Genomic DNA, 23,244 nt, shown 5'->3' with positions numbered 1-23,244 from the left:
TCTTTCCCTGACTTCGTTTTTCATCGGAGTGTTTTTCTGCTTTGAAGCTGTAGCCTCTCAATTCTGAGTCCGTGCTACTGTGTCCACGTTCTTGGTCTTCTCTTGCCATATCTCTTTTGTAACCTTTGTCATCTTGCACCCATCCCTTGCCATACTTCTCCCTAGTACAGCCTCCAGACATGTTCCTGTTTCTATCATCTTCATCTGGCATCTCCTTTTTCATATACTGTTCTTTCTTCTCTTTGTCACTTTCTGAATAGTCAGTTTTCTTCCATCTTCCACTTCTATGATAATTTTCCTTTCTGGATGCAACTTTTTCAGCTTCTTCTAGTCGTGACTGAAATGCCTCCATTGACTATAAAAAAGAATAAAAAAAAGTCATACTGCTTTTAAGATCATGGGGTATCGTGAAGCTCCCTACAAAGCACTACAAAAAAGGCACCATTCTGTGAAAATGAGTCACTGTGCAAAGGGCAAGGCATGAGCCATGGAGTGGAAAGGAAGACCTGTACAAAAAGGGAACTTATAGCCTCGTGTCTAAGATGTTCTGTTGGGAAGGCCTTCTGATCCCTTCTCGTGGACTATTTTTAACTTTCATCCAGCAGCTCTCATGTAAAGTGCTAAAGCACTCCTGGTAACAGGGATCAGAGCCTCAAAACTGTCTCCTCCTGGCAACCTGGAGGTTAAGGGCTTGAGCTAAGGTGAAAGGCTTCCTCTTTCCTGCTCATGAACTTTGCATTTACGCTCACCAGATGCTCAGCCAATGGACATTCCCACTAAACCATTTTACAATCTAGTTAAATTCTTAAAACACAGGAGAGTGGGTTCAAAATCTTTAGCTTAAAACAGGCTTTGAACCCCTGTCTCTGGCTTTCTGGATAAATACTCTATCCATTAGGCAATTATGCAAAATGTGGAATTTTCCTCTCCCCTCTTTTCAGATGAATTAAAAGCCACCATTACTTTTTTTTTTTTCTCCTCAGAAAATTACATACTGAAGCAAATCAGGCAGAGATCTCTTTTGCTCACTATCCTGTATTTCAGCAGCCAGAGTGGTTCATGCTGTTTGAACTCTAGTGTCTTGTTTCTTAAAAATATTATTCTTCACTATTATTGGCACTGAATAATTTCTACCAGTGCTGACCATGTTGCATTCACCACTCAGGAGTGACTATAATTCAGTGTAAAGACCATAATATTAAGTCTTTTCCAGGATTTCCACAACCAAACCAACCTAATCAAAAACCCACAGAAAACTTAAATGTAACACTATGGCCAAGATTTAACACCCCACCCCTTTGACCAATGCTTTTAAAGACAATAATATAATATGTAGGGAGGGAAGGCTTTAAAGAGTTAATATTGTTATGGCAGATTGTCTTATCAAAAACAAATTTTGTAGACATTTAAACTCTTCAGAAGCAAGCAGCTTTCTCAATATATCTGGACTGAGCAGATCACAAGCGAACAGAAGATTCATATTTGGTAAAATTTAATACAGCTCTCCAAATTATCTTGGCATTATTATTATCACAACATGCATTATAAAGAAGAAGAAAATATATTTTCTAGTACACATCATAATTTTGGAAGCACTCAGGTACTCTGTAACTGGGATCATTTGAACCTCCTGATGCAGAAGATAAGTAATTTGCTATAAGATCCCATATAGTCAAAAATATTTACCAAAAAAGACACAAAAAGCTGTGTAGCTTTAAATTCTTCATCACTTGAGAGAAGCTTCAGAGGCTGTTTTTTTCTGCTTCTTTCCTTATGTCTTACACCACACATTAAGCATTTGTGCCTTTACATGAAAGTAACCTTTTCCAAGTATCTATTAGGATGAAAAAAATTAATTGAAGATCCTTACCCCATATCTCTCAGCTACAATTTCCTCAAAATTTCGTTTCTCTCTCTCAGCCTGTTCCTTCATCCTTTGGTGTGATTTTCGTAACCAACTTAATCCAGCATCTTCTACCACTGTAACTAAAGTAGAAAACAATGAGAAGTTGTAATTTTGTATCTCAGTAATTATTCCTATTTAACCTTACTCTGTATGTGACATTAAACATTCACCTAAGGTCAATGTAAAAATTGAAGGGACACAAAATAAAAATAGAAAGAACATAATAATACAATTACATGTTTGTATAAGTTAATGCTGGTTATACCTCAGTAATACCACTGATTTAGTTTAAGCTTCTCCATTTTATCATAGAACACAACAAGCAGTTTCCAAGACAGGAGTGGCATACCAGAAGTTGTGGGGTTTTTTTATTAAATTAAAGAACCTTTACAGTGTTTCCACTTTCTATGTCCATTCTTCAGCATATCCCTTGCATACAAACAAGTACATTCCCCTTAATGAGTAACCCATTGCTTTCAATCTGAGAAGCTACCAGAGGTCTTAACATTCAGGACACACACTCACTAATGCCTGTCACCTCTTAAGAGACCGCTAATCTCTGTGACTCCCAAAAGTGAGCATGAGGCTAACGGTTTGCAGGACACTGTCCCCAGGAAAAGGCTCCCAAAGAGAAAAGCCAGGGATGCTACTGTTCTCTGTTGACAGAACATAAGGACCCTTCTGATTGCACAATAAGCGTTTCATGACATTACGAAAAACATTTTTCTAACTGGTCTTGCTGGAAATAGGCAGGATAACCCTAGGGTAAGGAAAGAAGTGAAAAGGTTACAGAAATCATTTTTTTCACAAACTGCAACTGTAACGTACTTCATTTTAACGTGACTCAGACTTCTGTCGTTTAATATTTTAAAACTATAATCTGTGTAATGGAATGAAAGGAACCAAATGAGATGACAACAATTTCTCTTGTCTTGGTTAAATCATGCTTTCCTTTAATCAGTTCAAAATGGAGAATTTCTGTAAAAATACTGAAGGTCAAACCACTCAAGATTAAAAACCAATGAAGAGAAATTCTGCAAAACAGCATACTATGGTATTAACCCAATATTCACTAGTGAACTTTTGTCCAAATTTTACTTTGTTACATGTTTATTCATAATCCCTTGACATCAACATTAGTAGTAACTTGTTAGCAACAGAGACCAGAGACTAGAGACAGAAATTTAAGATAATTACTAAAAGTTGCTGTTTACCTTTCTTAACTGAAGCTGCTTCATCCTTCTCTGGTGGCAAACCTGTGCCACCATCTTTCCAATAGGGATTGAGTTCTCTCTCAGACAGCATGGCCTAAAACAGAAAAAAAATTAATATGTGCATAGCATACATTTTGTATTTTCTAAAATATTTGATACATTTTGTGAGACTTATGTGGGAACAGAACAGCTATAACTTGTGCTATCTAAAGACATGTAGAAATAAACATAATTTTCCATCTTGAGTCAAAGCTCTCAAACATGTGCTTAGCTGGCACCATTATTACACAGAAGCAGTTTTACTATTTTACTGCATTGCCAGTGTAGCAGTAATGTGCACTTGTGTATGAAGCACTGCTGTTAACGGAGGGTCTTACTTTTACCTCATGTTACTGCTTTTCACCCTCAAGGTGAAAGCACGCAAGGAAGTCCACTGCAGAAAAGGGTTGATGAGGTATTCCAGCACTGACAAAATTTTGAATTTATCTATGTTGTATCATCAACTCATCACCACACCTATCATGCTTTATGCATCTGTTGTACACATTGTTTTGGGTATCAAAGAAAGGACAGACATTCTGGTGTAGAAAACACAGAAGTATAAATCTGCATAAAGAGCAAGTGGTCAGGTGCAAGAGTCTATAAAAATCATATTCTTCTCGGATCAAGAATACATATAAATTGTCATGAACCATATAATACATGCTGACATTCTGGTGATTTGAGATCTCTACACTAAGTGGTCCTTCAACAGTTCAGAAAATATGTTCAGCAAAAAAATAGGTGGGGAAAAAACCAAAAAGATTAATCTCTTCTCAAAAGGCAATAACCAAAGCACCGCATACTACACAAGAACAGCGCTCCAGGTCAACGTGGTTCTTAGCCACAAAACAACTAACTGGAAAACCTAACAGCAACAAATAGCCTACTATGAGATGTGAGAACAAGTAAATATTAGATAGTGATCAGAAAGTATGTTTTCATATCAGACGACACTGCACTTAAGGAGCTGAATGAACAGATGAAGCAGCCAGCAACTGTATTGTAAAAAGAACTAATTTAATGACAGCAACCCCTTCCCCAGCCTGACCCTGATACACCCATGTGGTCATGCACAACTGCGGTATGAAAGGCACAGTAACTACTGTGAATTCCTTCTTCAGGAAAAAACAGCACCCTACGCTTTCACACAGTAACTTAGGTAAGCTTTTATCACACAAAACGATGGTGCTCCTTTCACACACACCATGGGGAAGAAGGCGAGACCAGGTCTGTCATTAAGTAAAACAGCTCAGAAGCACTTGAAATATTACAAGAACTTAGTACAAACAAAACTGGCTTTCTCCTACCTGGAAAGTAGTTTAAAGGCTTTTCTCTGCAAGATCAGCCTGCTGTATGAACCCTTCCCAGCCCAAAGAGAACAAACAACTGATCAATTTAATTAAAATCACTGTCCCACAAAACATCAGGCATTAGTTTAAAAACTATATAGGCTTACCTATTTGAAACAATTCATTGGTTCATTCACCACACAAAATGTATTAAGATGCAGAAAAAAGCTGATACATTAATTCCTCCTACCTGCTCTATTTCTTGAGCTTTCTGACGTTCCAGTATTTTTTCTTTCTGTCTTTCACCTTTGACAGCTGCTACTGACGTGGTTTTCAATGACATGAAGTCTAAATTCATCCATTCTTCTCTCTTTAAAATAAACACAAAGAATCAGCGTTCATACTTCCAACAAAAACATGGCTTAGGTACAAACCAAACCAGTGCAACTCCTGACAAATGTTACTTCAAATAAAAAGTACACATTTTATGAACACATATGAAATACTTCAATGAAGAGGAAACATGATTTTAAGAACCTCATTCTTTCAGTCTTTTAAAATTCACTTACACAAAGAAATTTCATAAATGTCCTTCTGTAATTTGAAATACATCTTCACAATGTATTTAAGACATTAGTAAACATGCAAGCTGTACAGACTGCTTATTATTTGCTTCATTTAACACTCTACGTCTATAGCAATTCATTTTCATCTTGCTAATTCTGACTTGACCTCTTACATCTCTTCTAGCGTACACAAAATCTGCAATGACTAACTGAGCGTAGTCCAGACCTCGGATATCAAGGCATTAACTGCACCCTCAAATTAAACAGTTACACATCTAAATTCTGTGAACTGCACCCACAACAACAGGTAGAAAACTGCATTTGCAAAACCTAAGCCAGACCAAGGACATTTTCAAAATTAGGGCCACTCTCTAAAGAAAAGCAGCATATAAAGAGCCTATTTATACACACAAAACCTGAAGCCTCAAAAGCAAGCAGTGAGATACACATTATAAACAACTACTCTGCAAAAACAAGCATTCAGAACACTTCTGTGGCTAGTATAGCAACCAAAATGACAAGATTACACCTATTTAGAAACAGGTCCTTGCAGAAGAGTTTTCGTATCTTCAGCAGGGTTCAAGTCTGAGTTGTCCATCAGAACAGATGCTATATGTCACACTTCTGTTATTTAAAAATCATATTAGGCAACACACCCAAGAGTTTCAGAGGTGAAACACAACATTCCACTTCTCAGATCTCATCTAAGAAAAAGAAGAACTGAAAAATAATCCATCTTTAAGTGATTAAATAGTATCTATGCCCACATTAGCAAGCAACATGGATCAACAGAAGTGGATGTGCATGGGACCTCTGGAGGTCATCTGGTCCAACTCCCTTGCTCAAGCAGGGCCACCTAGAGCCAGTTGCTGAGGACAATGTCCAGACAGCTTGTAAATACATCCAAGGATGGAGATTCCACAACCTCTTCAGGTAGCCTGCACCAATTCCTGGTCATCCTTACAGTAAAACACTGTTCTCTGATGCTCCTCTATTTCAGTTTGTACCCATTGCCTCTGGTCCCATCCCTTAGCACCACTGCAAAGAATCACGGAATCATATCACAGAATCAGAGTGTTTTGGGTTGGAAGTGATCTTAAAGATCATCTAGTTCCAAACCCCTGCATGGGCAGGGACACCCTCCACTAGACCAGGTTGCTCAAAGCCTCATCCAGCCTGGCCTTGAACACCTCCAGGGATGGGGCATCCACAGCTTCTCTGGGCAACCTGTCCCAGTGCCTCACCACCCTCACTGTAAAACTTTTATTCCTACTGTCTAATCTAAAGCTACCCTTTCATCTTAAAACCATTATGCCTTGTCCTGACTCTGTCTTCTATATAGGCTTCAGATCTGTGGTTAGGGGATTTTTTTGTTTCTTTAATTAAGCTCTATGGACTATATGCCGAGACGGGTCCCACCGAACACCTCAGGTGCACTTTAAGAACATACTTTCTAATTTAGTTTAATCCAACAGGAAATGGATTTACATGCTCCAAGACTTCGTCATAATGTGAGCCAAAATACAAAAAGTAGGGATGACCAGGAAATTCCTTTCAAAAGCATACTATCTGTCCAAAAATAGACAAACCCAGGATGCACATTATACAAGAAATGTTTGGACAAAAACTATAATATAAATCATCATGACATAAACAAGGAGTTACATTTCAATAGTTTATACTTTTCCAATAACACAGATATGATTCAGAGATCTTTTTTATTTCTCTTAACAAAATGCACAAATTCAGAATGAGAAACAGGGATTTTTTCCAGGTGTGGAATTAAGACAATTAAAAATCATAATTTCACACAACTGAGGATGATATGTGACTACATTTGTGTTACTAAAATCACAGCAGTTCATTTCAGACTGACTCCATTTTCCAGAAGAAACACTCCTTACTGGGAACAGAATTCACCTAGGAAGATCCAAAGAGGCATTGATTCCATAAATATTGTGGCCAAAAAGTTCTATACTTTTTGTCCTTATACCTCTTTAAGCACCACAGAAGCAAAAATTCATTATATTGTAGAATAAGCCACCAAAATTAAGTAGAAAAAATAACATATCTAGTCAAGACCTTTAAGCTGACCTCTTCAAGAAAATCAAGCTAAGTTGCTAGAGCCTCAAAACATCACAAAAGTAATTGGTGTCAGGCAACTTTAAGTGTAGTGCCTTGGTAAATACTAAGCAACCACTAGGTAGAGAAGTCTTCCAATGACTGAAATGTAACATTTACCTAGCCAAACAAGGACATTTGTCTGTAATATAGGTTTTGTTCAACACACTGCAAAAGAGCCATTCAAGAAACCTAAGCACGTTTCACTTTTGGTCATGCTGAACTAATTTCTGGAGGACTTATCAGACTGCTCACCTGCAGGGAGGGTTCTTTCACAGCATCTGATTGCTTGTTGACCTTCCAAGCCTTTTCTGTGATATCTGACTGTGACACAGTTGATTCAACCCATTCAACTGATGAATCCTAAAAATAGAGTTTAATGTAAAGAATAATAATAACACTTTAACATACTATAATATGTTGATAAAATGTAATACTTACCAAGACTCCTGATAATCAAAAGTGATGCTGATTGCTAAGCATTATTAATATAATACTGTATATTATTTTAAAATACTGGTAATAAAAATAGCATATTGATATTCCCATAGGAGATTGTTCCTTCATGATCAAAAGATTCCACCATACTTAATGAGCACATCACAGTATGTAACACTAATTCATACTGGCAGTTTATTAGCATAACACTGCTGAAGTTAAAATTGTCAGAATAAAAACAAAACCAAAACTAACTGCTTTTATGGCATTACAAAAACAAAATTTAAAAAATCTAAATTACTATGTATGTTTTACATTAAAAAAGTAAAATCAGTAACGAGTAACAGCACAGTATAAAGCACTGCACATGCTACCTCCTCCTATTTTCATATCCAACTTACCACACTTGCAAACAGTGCACTGAGATTTTACACTTGAAGCAAACAGAACCCCATTGAACAGAGTTTCTTTGCTATTTACATGAACCTGCAATGGGAATAATAGACTTTGGATTGAAGGTATCAGCCGGGACTGTGCTGTATCCTGAGACTCACTGATATGATCTGAAGGGTTTTGATGACTCCTATGGGAAATGTGGGACATTTGTGGCTTAGGTTACTTCCCACACTGAAAAGCATAGTTCACTTCTGATATCAGCCCCTGGAAAATAAATTTCATCATACTGCATAGTCCTTCACTCAGTAAAAGAGACTCTCTGAAAAGAAAAAAATCACAGACTTGCACCAAAATGCTGGGAGGATGTTTTACACAATGTGGCCAGAAAGCAGCACCCACATTTCTAATGCAGCCTCTGGACTGTTTTGCCAGAGCGCCCCTCAATGTGAAGGCATCTGTCTACAGATTCAAATGCACAAGTCTGAGCCTCCATTCAGACTCACATAACAAGTCCCAAGTTGTTGGGAGTTTCCATGGTTGAACATCCATTGAAAGACGCAGCAGTAGCTCATGCTTAAAATCAAAGTCAAGTATTTGCAATTTGAGATATATCATTCTACCATATAGCACTGACTACAGGGAATCTATGAATTTTCCCCACTCTATCCTAGAACGAGGGGTTTTTTCCAACTTCTCTCTGATGAAGTATAAACACCTTAGTTTCTAATGGGTGAATTCAATATTACAAAATTCATAAGCCCTCACATAACAGCATATTTTAAATGTATTAAATATTCAGTATATTAAAAAGACAAACTTTGCCACAGTTTTTCCCAATAGACAATGGTAAGAATGAGACTTAATTTTACTAACCATGTGTACCCACAGAGACCAAAATGGTGCAGGTTTTAAAAACATCATTTGAAGCATTTTAAAGTTTCTTACTTACTGAAGAACTATCATCAACTAAGTCATCCTTCTTTTCAGATTTTTGTTTCTTATTTTTCTTCTTTTCTTTCTTAGCTTTTTTGGAATGCTTATCCTTTTTCCTTTTTTTCTGCACAGAATGTTCCTACAAGTAAATGTTTGTAAATGAGATCCAGCAAACCAAATCACTCACATACAAGAAAAAAAATCATAACCTACTTACCCAACCACACCGAAAAACGTAAAATACACACAGCTGGACATAGCTACATTTTACTTCCACTACCCTCTGTCTCTTCTGTTGGGCTGTGGGAGAGGACATGCCCGACATCCATAACCAACTTTTCTTCCCCCTCTCAATATCTTTTTCATGGGAAATAAGGCACTATAACTATACACAGAATATCTTCTACACTACATTTATTTTGGTCAAATCTATTTCCTTGGGAATCACTGCATCATCAAAACAAATCTGTCATTTGTTGACATAACTGCACAGATTTCTACACTAATACTAAGGGATGTGGTATTCAGAGGTTCCATTACGGTTTCTCCTTTGAATGACCACAAACGGGACAGCTACAAAGCCTTATAACCTCCAGATTTCTTCCCATGGGACTGTTCTTGTCTGGCAGTGGTTGCTCTTCCGCATTTGGTAGAAATTAAAAGCTGGAACTGAATGACAGAACTTTTTCCTCTTTGTGAGTAAAAGATTATTTCCACTCAAATAAAGCTAATACTTTTGCATGAAGAATTCAGAAATCACAAGGATTTTAAAGATCATCTCAAAGCCTTCTGTTCATACAAACATACTGTAAAGCTAACAACACAATTCAATTATTTATGGTTCAGTCACCTTTTCCAGTTGTTCCAAACGTTCATTGACATCATCAAGCAACCATGTATCGTCACCTCGTAGATGCTTTAGCAGCTCATGCCTCTGCTTCTTTTCGTACCTAATTTTGGCCTAAGATGAACAGAGAAGAAAAATAAACAGATGGAGTTCAGTAGCATTTGCTTACAGCCACAAGTCTGTCAGCCACACTGACACAACCATACATAATGTTGAGAACTGTACTTGAGAACTTTCCCTTTCAGAGAACTGCAACAAAAACACTTGGATTACATGTTAAAAGGGAAATTCAACTAAAACTTATTATGCACCCTCTTTTCTCAAGCTACAGCTTTGCACCTCCTCTAGCACCAATTTCATCCTATCATCTTAAATAAGAGTGACACGGAGACATTCAACTTCCATTTTTCATTCTGAGAAGTCTTCTGTTTTTACAACCTTCATGACCTGCGTATGATACGATATAGAGGACTTCTGATTTTCTGTTTCAAAAAATTATCTGGGCAATTACTCCATCGGAAAGCACAGCTCACTATCTATCAATTTGAGAAGTTAGTGAGCCTATCTTTGTGCACATTCAACTTTGGAAATATCTCAGCCAGGCACAAAACTTGGAACTGCAGTAGTCTATGCTCTCAACCAGTACACAAGGATTAGCATTTTGGGCTGCAGAATGTTCTGCCCTTTCTGGTTACAGAGATAAAACTAGAAATACTTTTACTACTACTTATGAAAAAATAATAATCACTGCAGACAGTTTCAATTCCTGAAAAGGATGTCTATAAACCACATCAATAAAATAATGATCTTTTCAGCCTCCAAAGTCTCCTCTATTACTTTCACAGAAACATGACTTTCACAAGTAAGTTTACTTAAATATAACTTGCCACTAGAAAACTCTTTATCCAAAAGTGCAACATATCACCACACCTGATTAAAAAGGAGGAAACTTATTTTATGTTGCTACAACCCTGATTTCGTGTGAGGCAAGTCTTGCAAGTTTGAGCTCGCTTTTGTTTTTTTGTTTATTCATGGACTTTTTTCTAAATAACTAGAGTCAAAGCAAAAACTAAAGGTGGAGTTTGGTTTTCATCCTGAAACACTGAGTTTTACCAGCAAGTTTTCAATCGTAAGCCAAGAGATCACATAGTTTTAAAAAGGCTAATATTAAAAAATCTCAGGAGATTAAACAAACAGTTGGAGTCTTTCTTCCTGGTCAGCGGTTCGTTCTCTGTAACAAAGTCAAGATACAGGCTTCCGCACTGCACATGACAGTAACCTTCTTACCATGGGCCAGTTTCTCTTTTTTAATAATGCCAAGAAGGAAATCTGCAGCTTTTGTACTGATAGAAAACAAGCTCCTGTATTTTTTAATATTGTTGTTAGGAATACTGAAAGTGGCAAAAAGAACAAAAAAAAAAAAAAACCACTGCAAATCTGTGCCCAAACAAAGCACTCTTTTAAACCTTAATCGTCTACTTTCTTAGAAGCCCCAGGTGAAAAACTTTCTAACACACCTAAATGCAAGCAAAGCAAGGATGCTACTCAGACTTCTTAATTTCAAAACAACAAAAAAAATAGTTTAAGTCAGCTCAAATAAAGAAGCCAAGACTGAGACTTCCATCTCTAGAAGTAAGCTGAGAGTCTACAAGGGTGAATGCTACATGTTAAAATTCAAAAGGTAAGGATAAAGAAAGAATGAGTTAAGAGCACATTGAGACCTTTACTCTGATATCAAAACAGTTTTCAAGTTTATAAATAAACAAAACAACAAGAGAGTAAGCAGGACTATAATTCAGTGAGAGCGAAATAGCTGTTAAGCATAACATAGGGTCATCAAAACCACCCAGGACTCCAAAAAATGCAGGTATGTTTCCTGCTACCTCTGCATGATCCAGAGAGCTCACTGGCTAACCCTCCCCGCCTCCCCACCCTAAGACATCTACCCAACTGGGACCACACTCTTGGAAGTTCATGTGGAAATCACTGACTGCTATTTTCTGTTCTAGTCCATACAGACAACAATGGCCCTTCTGTCTTAAAAATATATTCACCTGACTAAAATAAAGTAACTAAGCATGCCACAATCATGGAGAAGTGAAGGGTAATAACCTCAACTATGCAACTCACAAAGTGTCTACAAGCCACATACACAAAACTTAAGCTTAAGATTATAACTGGACAGAGATAAAACAGCAGAGATAAAGCCAAATTGAATACAGTTCTACACAGGAAAAACACGACAGATTCCAAACTTCTTTGCTCCAAAAGTAAGCTCCTCCATGTTACCAAGATTTAGGCTGTGAACAAGCCAGGGTTTCTGCATACTCCATTTCACTTTGGGTTGAGAAAGAACTGCAGGTAGAGCCAACTAATCCCTTCCAACCCTTCAGCATCACTTAGGCATATAAATCTATAAACACCTCAAATAAATACCGATCAAGATCAGCTTGTCAACATGCCTTCATTTAATATGCTCTTTGCCTGTCTAGGAAGATTTAGAATAGAATCATCATAGAATCATAGAATGGTTTGGGTTGGAAGGAACCTTAAAGATCACCGTGTTCCAACCCCCTGCCATGGGCAGGGACACCCTCCACTCAACCAGGTTGCTCAAAGCCTCATCCAGCCTGGCCTTGAACACCTCCAGGGATGGGGCATCCACAGCTTCTCTGGGCAACCTGTTCCAGTGCCCCACCACTCTCACAATAAAAAACTTCCTCCTAACATCTAATCTAAATCTACCCTCTTTCAGCTTAAAACTGTTACCCCTCATCCTATCACTACACTCCCTGATCGAGAGTCCCTCCCCATCTCTCCTGTAGGCCTCTTTTAAGTACTGGAAGGCTGCTCTAAGGTCTCCCTGAAGCTTTCTCTTCTCCAGGCTGAACAACCCCAACTCTCTCAGCCTGTCCTCATAAGGGAGGTGCTCCAGCCGTCTCATCATCTTTGTGGCTCTCCTCTGAACTTGCGCCAACAGGTCCTTGTGCTTCCTATGTTGGAAGCCCCAGAGCATGATGCAGTACTCCAGGTGGGGTCTCAAGAGAGCAGAGTAGAGGGGGAGAATCACCTCCTTTGACCTGCTGCTAATGCTTCTTCTGATGCAGCCCAGGACACGGTTGGCTTTCTGGGCTGCAAGTGCACACTGCCGGCTCATGCTCAGCTTCTCATCAACCAACACCCCCAAGTCCTTCCCCTCAGGGCTGCTCTCAATCCATTCTCCAGCCAGCCTGTATTTGTGCTTGGGGTTGCCCTGACCCAAGTGAAGGACCTTGCACTTGGCCTTGTTGAACTTCATGAGGTTTGCATGGGCCCACCTGTCAAGCCTGTCCAGGTCCCTCTGGATGGCATCCCTTCCCTCCAGCATGTCGACCGCAACACACAGCTTGGTGTCATTGGCAAACTTGCTGAGGGTGCACTCGATCACACTGTCCATGCTGCCAGAAAAGATGTTGAACACCACCAGGCCCAATACCAACCCCTGCAGAACACCGATTGTCAACAGTCTCCACTTGGACCCTTACCCACTCTTACCCTTCTTTATAATAACAGGTATATTTTTAAAAAATTACTCTTTCCTGCACGTTACCAAAGTTATCTATATGAACTGCATAAAGTGAAGTTAACATTATAATTAAGGTAGAAAAGCTCCTTTTATACCTTTCATTAAATCTAAGAATAAACAGAAAGAAACCAGGCAAGTATTTAAGTGGTCACATTAAAGTTCATTAATACTTTACGATACCACAAAAATATCCAACAATTTATCCCTTCCCTTTTACAGGTAAGTACTTAACATTAGGTACATTTTAGTTCACCACTGCAATATTTTTAATTTTTTTCTCCGTAAATATAGGATGCCACGTTTCTGACATACCTCTATTTCAAAGTAATGCATTAATTATGCAAACTACTGTGCATGCTACACACGAATACAGAAGATCATTACAACCAACAACCTGTCAAGAAGGGCAAGCATCGTGCTACATTACTTACTTCCGCGACACCCTAATAAGTTGCTCATAGTCTCCTTCTCAGCAAGCATGAGGTGAAGTATAATGCTGGCAAAGCACTCTGAAAGGTCTGTTGGTAAGATGCTATAAAAACAGTAATTATGTTACAGTACTATGTTAGCAAATGTTTGCCAAGGTGAACAAAGCTAAACTTTGTAGTCTTGGATTTCACAGTCCCATCTGAATGAGAAAGGAAACCAATTTCAGGGAAAGTGCTTTCTGGTGTTCATTAGGCAGGTCATTACAGCCAGCCTGCATAGTTGCTGACAACACTATCTGCTAAATGAAGAATAAAACTTGCTCCAAACAGCCTGTAATACATTGCAGACACAAACACCACAAGCTGTAAAAATTACACCCTTCCACCCCAGGAAGAAGCAGAAAAGATCAAAGACACTGCCAACAGCCAAGGTCTAGGTCATACAATAAATGGAAGTTGTTACATGACAGTCCCACAAAGATGTCCAGAAGTGGAAATGCCTGATCTAGGGATGGAGGCTAAAACACTCCCTCCGCAGCCCACAGAAACCCTGACCAACGCTCTTTCCTGACCCCAACTCTACGTACCACTTCAGCTCTCACCAAGGCCAGAGAAAATTTTCCATACCACTACAGAGATCATTCAGTTTCCCATCTTGAACTGTGATCAATCTCTAGCTCTTCAGATTATAATCCTCACCATTCAAAAACCAACTTTTCCATCCAAAAGAAGAAAAATTCCCTTTTTCTCCAAAAAGCTGTCAGAAGAAACTCCATAGCACAACACCAGATACATACAGCGTGACAAAAACATCCAACACAGAGATCAACAGGTAAGCTGCTCTAATGGCTACCTGCCACTGAAGAGCAGGGCTCTGTTCCCATACCTCTCCTCTTCACACTCCCACCCACATGTTCCCACCACCTTTGCTGCACAGGCCTGTCCCTGCACTCTGGCCTTAAGGGACATCAAGGACTACCCTGACACAAAATGAATCCCACCAAGAGCAGGGTGCAGCTTCCTGCAGATCCAGCTTCCAAGCTGGCCCTCTGGTAAGGTCATCAAGGCTACCAGTTTAAGCACAAGGAATGAGGCAAAACAACATGCACTTTGCGGAAGAAGGGAACAGGAGGAAGAAGTGGGGAAAAACTCCTTTTGGCAACAGCTTTCTGTTAGATAAACTCAAAAGACATAAAACCTAGTTCAGTCCTTCAGACATCAACACAAAGCACCCAAAATCTAAACAATGAACTTTTATTTCTAATGTGAGGACCATCTCCCATGCTTATTTACCAGTTACAACATTCACCTACGAGAAGGGCTGCCTGTACTACCCTCCCAGCTTCCATCACCCTAGAGCTCAGGGAACCTGAACATACCCTTCCTTGCATGTTCTCATACCAGTACTCCACCTGAGTAAAACATTTTCATGAATGCTTAGACTGGTTTTTCTGCCCTCAGTATTCCAATTATTGTTACATCCATGAAGCCTTCCCACAGAGGACGGCAGTGGAAACACAAGAAAGGGCTTAGCTTCCAGCTTGCACAATCACAACTGAGTCAGAGTGCTGCCTGTACCTCCACCTCCTCCAGACACAGCTGGGGCAGCTGGAAACATCACTGCTCTTTGTCATTGTCGCCTGCCAAAAGGCACAGAGGACAGGTCACTGAAACAACCATCACTTAAATTACTCAAGCTTCTTGTGAAGCTCTTCTTCCTCTCCACTCCTGTGGCACAGCAAGCTACAGAGGACAGACTTACAGAACATAATAATGAAGACATCTGTCTTCATCACCCACCTTCTAGAATGACCTGTCTGTTAAATCAAAGATATTGCTTGCAGAAATGCATAGAGAGATGCTTTGTCAAAAGTCTGAAAACCTTTTGTGAAAAGACAATATTCATTTCTCAGTGCTGCTACTCTCCTAATATCACACCAAGATTTAAGTGTGTATAGTAACACTGACATGCTTATTTCCTTCAACAGTGAGAGTCAGGGATATAACACTTCATAAAGGATTTAAAAGGGAAGGAACAAAAAGGAGGTCCTTAGTATCACAGCACAGAAGCAACTTCCAACAAAAAACAGCTCTACAACCCCTAGCGGTGATGTATTGCTATTAATTTCTGTCTAAGGAGAAATTTCTGTAACTTTCCAATTAAAACTGAAGTGTAAAATACTGCCAAAGCATCCCATCACCCCCACAAATACTAATCACTGCAACAACCCCATGGTAAGGCTTTTATGAGGAAACACCTGATCAAACTTCACCAGGAAAACCTGCTGATTTCACTGCTTGTTTAAAGCTCAAATACAGTGAACTCAGTTGGCATTGTTACACATTGGGATTTATTAAATTTTAGGTTGTACTTTCAAATAAAATAAATCAAAAAATGTAAAACAAAGGTAGAGGTCTAAGTCAAAAGCATCAAACAAGATGTTCAGAAAAAACAATGGTTGGCATATCCCAAATCATTTTTTTCAGAAACCTAAATAAGTAAAACTATATTCACGATTCCTTGTTTATGCAATGAACCTGTTTCAAGGTGTCATTTTATTTACACTGTTTCAAGAACACATCTGTTTAAAACACTGAGTGAGGTCTTATTTACCTACACTCAGGTTTTTTTTGTTTAAATCAATATGTACTCCTATCAAGAGAAACCTGTAATCTATCAGTAATCCTTAACAATTAAAAGACAGGATTTTCTGCACAAGTAATGGTCAAATCACATCACCCTCGGAGACCAAGGAGTGACAGACTCAAAGTCGATTAAAAAAAAAAAGAAAAAAAGTAACAGAAAAGCAATCCTGAAGTACAGAAACACCATGTCATAGCACAGATGCAAGAATAATACAAAACTGAATTATTGCTAGTTTTTACCAAAAAAAAAAAAAAAAAAAAAAACGCCTAGGAAAAGTACACAGTCCTGCACTTACCAAAACACCCATCATATTATTTTCTCGTTCTAAGCTTGCAAACTAAAACAGTAGCATCATGAACTATCGTACTCATCAAAACAAGACGCTATTTCTGGAGCTTAATAACAATTTGCATGTCAACACTTAATTATTTGATTACTGATCATTATCATAAACATTACCAGCTGCCAGGTTTTACCAAAGCAGTTGGGAGGACATACTACACAAACAGAAGAATGTGTTTCCAAAATTTAAAAGAGAAACCTCAGTCAATGAGTTGGATGGTATTTCAGCTCTTCAAAAGAAGTGTAAGTTCATAACCGGCAAAAAAACATGAAACAGTAACAAGAAAAAACTTCTTCTGTTCAGCTTGTTTTAAAAGTAAAAGGTACAACAGAAAACCATTCTATTTCTATAAACCGTTCTAAGATCTACTATGTATTGATTTTGCGGATATGGAATCTGGAAGAGTGAGCTAATCCCAGATTCTTCTACTGAGCTCAGTGATTTGGGGAGAATTACTTCTGAAGGGGTGGTGAAGGTTGTCTCAGACTCCTCACTGTTCTAACCATCGAGAACCAGAGTTAGAGCTCCCTTTTATCTTATCCCCAACCACATACTTTATAGAAGACAGACTAGTAATTTCCAATATTTAATAACTAAAAGCTCCTTTAGGTGAGTTGGTTGAACATCTCATCTTTCCAGAAACAGAACTGCTGAAGTACAGTGATTTCTGCAAACCTCTTGGATTATCAGAAGCAAAGATCTACGCAGCTTCCCAAGTGTCTTTCCCAAAGCAAAAAGCAGGAGCTTCCAAGACTGCAACCACCAAGTAACTGTCTTGACTACTTTAGCCACATGTGAAAAGTCTCTTTCGCATCTCTTTTTCTGCCCTGCAAGAAAGACGGTCAAAATGCACTGAGATAAAGCTTTGCCGTAGTTTTCTCTTAGTTCAGTTCCACCACTATAGCAGAAGGCAATCTAACCATAACCAAAGTCACCTAAGTAAAGCAGAGAAAGTCAGTACACTTAAGACATAAATTCATTCTCACCTGCTGATCCTACCAATAACATACATATTTTAATGAACAGATGAACATCTTTAGGAGTTCATAAACTTCAAAAATACTTAATTTCCTTCAAGTGAGGACTGGTTTTCCTTCCCCAGTAAGAAGCAGGGAAGCAAAAAACCCTACCGATTAATTTGCCATTTGCAACTTTTTTCCTGTGTAAAACTTCAGGCAGACTACCCCCAAGAGGAGGGTCTTTTTTTCTGCTTTCTTTTTTATCTGAATGGACAGAGGAAAAGAAAGATTTTCTTGCCTGCTCGTAACAAAACCTGGTTTTAATTTGATTCAAAAGAGAGTTTATTAAGAAAAGTTCAAAATATAAAAAACAGAAACAGAGTTCAAACTTAGCTAAGTAATGACTAATGCTAGATGTGTGATACTTAATGGGGACAACACCAATTACTTGAACTAAACATAGAAGATTTAACCATTTTATCAAATGCTGGTTTAAATGGTACTACATCACCACATCTGAAGTACTAGTACCTATTACATATATTTCTATATCCTATATATATGCATACAGATATAGAATATATCTATATCTCCATCTCCAGGCTTTGCAAGTTACAGTATCTCCCAGCTTCAAGGGAGACAGAAATGTTCTTCTGTCAGCAAAAAGGTGGCGGCAAGTCAGTTCCATTTCTGAAAAGCAGACAGTAGAGTACTGACATGGCAACTATGACATCCTTATGCTTCCATATTACAAAACGCTAAATTGATTTTGCACAGAAATAACAGAGTAGCTACACATGAAGTCTTGAAAATTTTTGGTTTTTACATACCTTAATGTTAGGTTATTTGGTCCATAAATGGGAAGAGGAAACATGCAATGAGTTTAAAAAAAAAGTTTCATTCCTAAATGTATTTATCAGTCAAAATAGGGATAAAGAAAAGTCTATAGCCTCCTTTGTCCCACATTGACTTGAAGAGGATAAAATAACTATTATACACTTTTGCTAACACATTCTAAAACTCTTGTACAGAAAGGGGGGTGGGGGGGAACTACTAGCCTTCAACATGTCCTCTTCTTACTCCAAGGAAAAGAAATATGTCAAAGATATACATATGATGTATGTACACAGGCAACAGCAATGAAAACTATCTGACCATTCATGTACAGTCCAGGAGAATCCCTGAAAGTCATGGAGTCTGCCTTAGCTTTACATTGCTCAGAAGTGGAAAGATAACACCGTGGCAAAATAACGTGCACTTTCAGTAAGAGGCTGAAAAGTCATATTGCAGAAGTTTCTCAATGGCCATACAGGGACCATGCACCTCTCACGGTTAAGTTCTATAGAAAACCATGTCATTGTCTCAAGACCCCTTCCTACATTCCACAAAAAAATTGACTTGTAAAACCACAGTGCCTAGTATTTCACAAACCACACTCCATCCTGCTTCCCTGTACTGAATTTCTCAGCACTCAGTCATTCTCAGAACTGAGAATCTAAGCCAGTACCCTAGCTGAAAAATGTCCAGTAACGTCCAGGGAAGCTGACAAAAGTAGATACAGGATTAAGCCCAAAGTGAGACATCTCCAAAGTATTCCTGTATCCTCTAGCAATTTGATGCTCAGCAGCTTTTTAATTTATATATGAAGCAACTTAAAACATATATTTTTGCTTTTAAGCTATTCTTGTCTGGATATAACTGAATTGTCAGTCTTTGCAATATGCTATACAAGAGGCCCTACAAGTTCTCTGTGCATCATCTGAAAATTCATTTATTTTGTTTGCTCTGAGATGGCTACCTGCAAATCCCTTAATACGACCTAGTTCTTTTTTTGAAAGAAAAAGCAGATAGCAACTTTCTATTCCCTTCTCCATATCACTTCATGCTTTTTAAAAAATTTTTCAGCCTATTTTTCCCCATCTCAAAACCTTTAGTCTCCTTGGACAGTCTGTACCAGGATCATCTCTGACACCTTTCTTCCCACCTTCTCCAAGGCTGCTCAGTTCTCCTTGAGCTGCTGGGACCAGGATTGCATAAGCTATTTGGTATTATACAGAAATCAGTCACGTCTTTGTTCTTTGTTTCTTTCCCATTAACTTCTAACACTTGATTAGCTTTTGTCTGAGCAATGATGTAGCATCTTTATATAGTTATTTACTTCCCCATTTTCAGTCTTGAGTTGTAAAAGTCAACACTGAGCCCACTGTTGTACACAGAAAATTAGGGTGGCCCTCCTCCAGAAAATTAGTGTTGTGCATTTGGTTTTATTTAGTATTGCACAAAATGTTTTTAAGATTTTCATCTAGGAGTAATCTGTATTCATGGCATTTTAAAAACATGCTGAACAATAAAATGATGGTCTGTTTCTTGTTCAAATCAAAGAAAAAGATCACAAATCCTATATACATACCTTGTATTACAACACATCTTATTGATAAGTAAAAACATCGGGTTCTAAACCCTCCAAACCAGTTTTTCTAATATTCTTCAACAAAGCTGACGAGCAGCATCTAAACCTACAAGAATGTATGAACACTAAGAGTTAGCACCTATGAAGTTACATTATTAAAGACCTCTTGAGACATATCATAACAGTAGTGTGTAACCCCTAGACGCAAGATATCATGCTTTCTAGTACTAACTCAAACTCTGCCAAAACCAACCTTTTTTGCCCCCACATCCTCTGTATAAATAAATGGTCTCATCCCCAACTTCAACCTTTTCTCTACGAGACTAGCTCTGGCTCATTGCTGTGGCATTTCTCCAACACTACTGCAACCAAACCTCCTTTCTCAGTTTTGCTACCTCCCCAGATTGAGACTTACCTAAACACAATGAGAGGCTAAACACAAATTCCCTACCTTTTCCACAGATTGAAGCATATTTAATATCACAATCCAGTTACTATAAAAATATCACAAAGGTGTTTAATGCCACATCTCTAACAGTATTTTAGAGGTATGAACAAAAGAAGTAAAAATCATCCACAGATGTTTGCAAGGAATAAGTTATACCAAGAATTTTAAACATTCTCAAAGATGTTGCTTTTCTTTCATGTTAAGGTGCTGATGCAAATAGAAGCAAATAAGAGGAAAAATATTATTCAATTAAGTACTGCAATGATGCCTGACACTGTAAAAGGCTTTTACAAAAAGTAACCATTTATCAATGTTTTTTACTCAGGCTGGCAGCCTGTCACACGTGGGGTTCCCCAGGATTAATACTGGGCCCCACACTGCCCAATCTCTTCATAAGTGATCTGGATGATGGGACTGAAAACACCCTGTCGTGGTTTGACAACCCATAACACACCCTCACCAAGTCTGCTGAAGACACCAAACTGGGCGGTGAGGCAGACATGTCAGAAGGGCAAGACATCTTACAGAGACGCTTAGAGAGGCTGGAAGAGCAGGCAAGCAAGAACTGCATGAAGTTTAACAGAGACAAGTGCAAGGTCCTGCACCTGGGATGGAATAACCCAAGAGCCTGGTACAGGCTAGGATCTGTGTGGCTGGGGAGCAGCCTTGCTGAAAGGGACCTGGGGTCCTGGTGGACAATAAGCTGCGTGGGGATCACCAATGCGCTGTTGCAGCAACAAAGGCAAATCCGATCCTGCGCTGCATCTGCAGGAGCATCACTAGCAGAGATACAGATATGATCATCCCACTCTACTCAGCGCCTACTGTCAGGCCACGCCTGCAGTACTGTGTCCAGTGCTGGTCCCTACAATTCAAGAAAGACAAAGACAAACTGGAGAGGGTCCAAGGAGGGCCACAAAGATGATCAAAGGGCTGGAGAACCTGCCCTATGAGGAAATGCTGAAGGAGTTGGTTTTTTTCTCCCTGGAGAAGAGACATCTGAGGGAGGACCTCATGACAGTATTCCAGTACTTAAAGGGCAACTATAAAGAGGGCAGAGGCTCTCTCTTCACCAGGAGGGAGCCACATGGAGAAGATAAGGGGTAGAATTCCCATCACTGGCAATTTTCAAGACGTGATTGGACAGAGCACTAGCTAACCTCATCTAGGCCCAATTTCCCACAAAAGGTTGGACCAGGTGATCTCTCGAGGTCCTTCCAACCAGGGCTGTTCTATGATTCTAAGAGAACAGCAGATGACCACGCATAGCTTGCTATACAAGTGGCATCAACTGAGAAGCAAAGGTAGAGTAGAATAATGGTGTCCTAAGTAAGTTTTACTTCCAGAGTATGTGCTTAAGAGTATTTTCTGAACATCCAAGAGGCTCTACACTTAAATGTACCATACAACAGTTCAAACAGAGCAACAGACATCTCAAAAACAACAAACTTTTGCAGGATAGTATGATCCACTATTACTAAGTTAAAGGAATTTCTCTTCAACTGTTTGTCAAAAAGGGGGAAGCACTCAGTGCGGTATCACCCCACACTTGCCAAGTCACTGAAGGGAACTTCTATCACCTAGAAACAGTTTCACAACTGTGCAAGGAAGACACTCACACAATGTATTACCTGAAATCCTCTCTCTGTCTTCCTACTTTGTCTTGAGAAAAGACATCATTACTGTATAAGCCTCAGGCTATTCAGACCATTTTCCTACTACTCTTTTTCATGAAAATATCTTTGCCTGGTAAAATTTGGTTGCTGCTTACTTTGGCCTTCCTTCTCTCAAAAGCCCATCACAACCTCACACTTTTTCCATAACCTGTCCTCCTCTTACACTTTTCTTCCCATACAGTTATCCTCCACTCCTTGAACTTCAAAAAGTCGTCATCTAACTGATATGCCATTTACTATTTTGTCATTCACTCTGCCTACAAGTTACAACAAGCATCAGCAGCTTATTGCACAAGTACTAAACATGGCGTATAAGCAGATTTTGAACAAAATGCACCAGGATTAGCACAAGGCTCCAAGTCATAGCAGCTCTACCAAAGCATCTCTGAGTAGGAACCTCCCAATTCTTGGCCAACACTACGGCAAGATATAACTAAGCAAGTAACATCCTAGCTCCACAAAAACAGGCTGTCCCACCTCTGTCCAAGTTATTACTACGCCATGACCAGAGTGTTGTAATGGAGGAATACTGACTCTTTAGGAAACACAGGCCAGGAAGACAAGGAGGAGGAGATGTCTTTTCATGTCCCATTTAAGGAAAGGCTGAGAGCTGGGATTGTTTTAGCCTAAAGAAGAGATGGTCAGGGATCGGGGGTGGTGCCATCTTATCAAGGTATACAAACACAGAATCATAGAATGGTTTGGGTTGGAAGGGACCTTAAAGATCGTCTAGTTGCAGGCTCCTGTCACGGGCAGGGACAGTTCCCACTAGACCGGGTTACTCTGAACACCTCAAGAGAGAGGGTAAAGCCAGACCCTGTCTCTTTACAAAGGTCTAAGCACAGAAACACATAGTAAGTGAAATACCAAGTGGATCAATACCCTATAAGTGGCAAAATACAGGAACCCAGGTGGCAGTCACCCAAAACTAAGTTCCCGGATGCTTTCTCCACTCCCGGCACCGCGGCCCAGCGCCCCCGGGGCAGGCGGGGCTCTCCCCAGGGCACCCCCAACTC

At 39.1% G+C, this 23,244-nt stretch overlaps 1 protein-coding gene across 1 annotated transcript in view; it reads right to left on the bottom strand.

The window, feature by feature from the left end:
- The window catches only part of LOC104461143 (CWF19-like protein 2), a gene marked incomplete at both ends in the record, with an annotated part of 19,112 nt that extends 9,246 nt beyond the window's left edge, over positions 1-9,866 (bottom strand). Inside the window, 7 exons of the mRNA XM_010072620.1 lie at positions 1-355; positions 1,871-1,986; positions 3,121-3,214; positions 4,702-4,821; positions 7,394-7,501; positions 8,922-9,044; positions 9,756-9,866. The exon at positions 1-355 is cut by the window's left edge and continues 385 nt beyond it. Of these exons, the coding sequence (XP_010070922.1) occupies positions 1-355; positions 1,871-1,986; positions 3,121-3,214; positions 4,702-4,821; positions 7,394-7,501; positions 8,922-9,044; positions 9,756-9,866 (1,027 nt within the window). The remainder of the gene's footprint in view (positions 356-1,870; positions 1,987-3,120; positions 3,215-4,701; positions 4,822-7,393; positions 7,502-8,921; positions 9,045-9,755) is intronic.
- Between the last annotated feature and the right edge of the window lie 13,378 nt (positions 9,867-23,244).

The sequence above is a fragment of the Pterocles gutturalis genome, unplaced genomic scaffold (assembly GCF_000699245.1).
Source record: "Pterocles gutturalis isolate BGI_N339 unplaced genomic scaffold, ASM69924v1 scaffold18552, whole genome shotgun sequence".
In the NCBI taxonomy this organism is placed as follows: domain Eukaryota; kingdom Metazoa; phylum Chordata; class Aves; order Pterocliformes; family Pteroclidae; genus Pterocles; species Pterocles gutturalis.
This window is presented reverse-complemented; position numbering and strand designations above follow the sequence as displayed.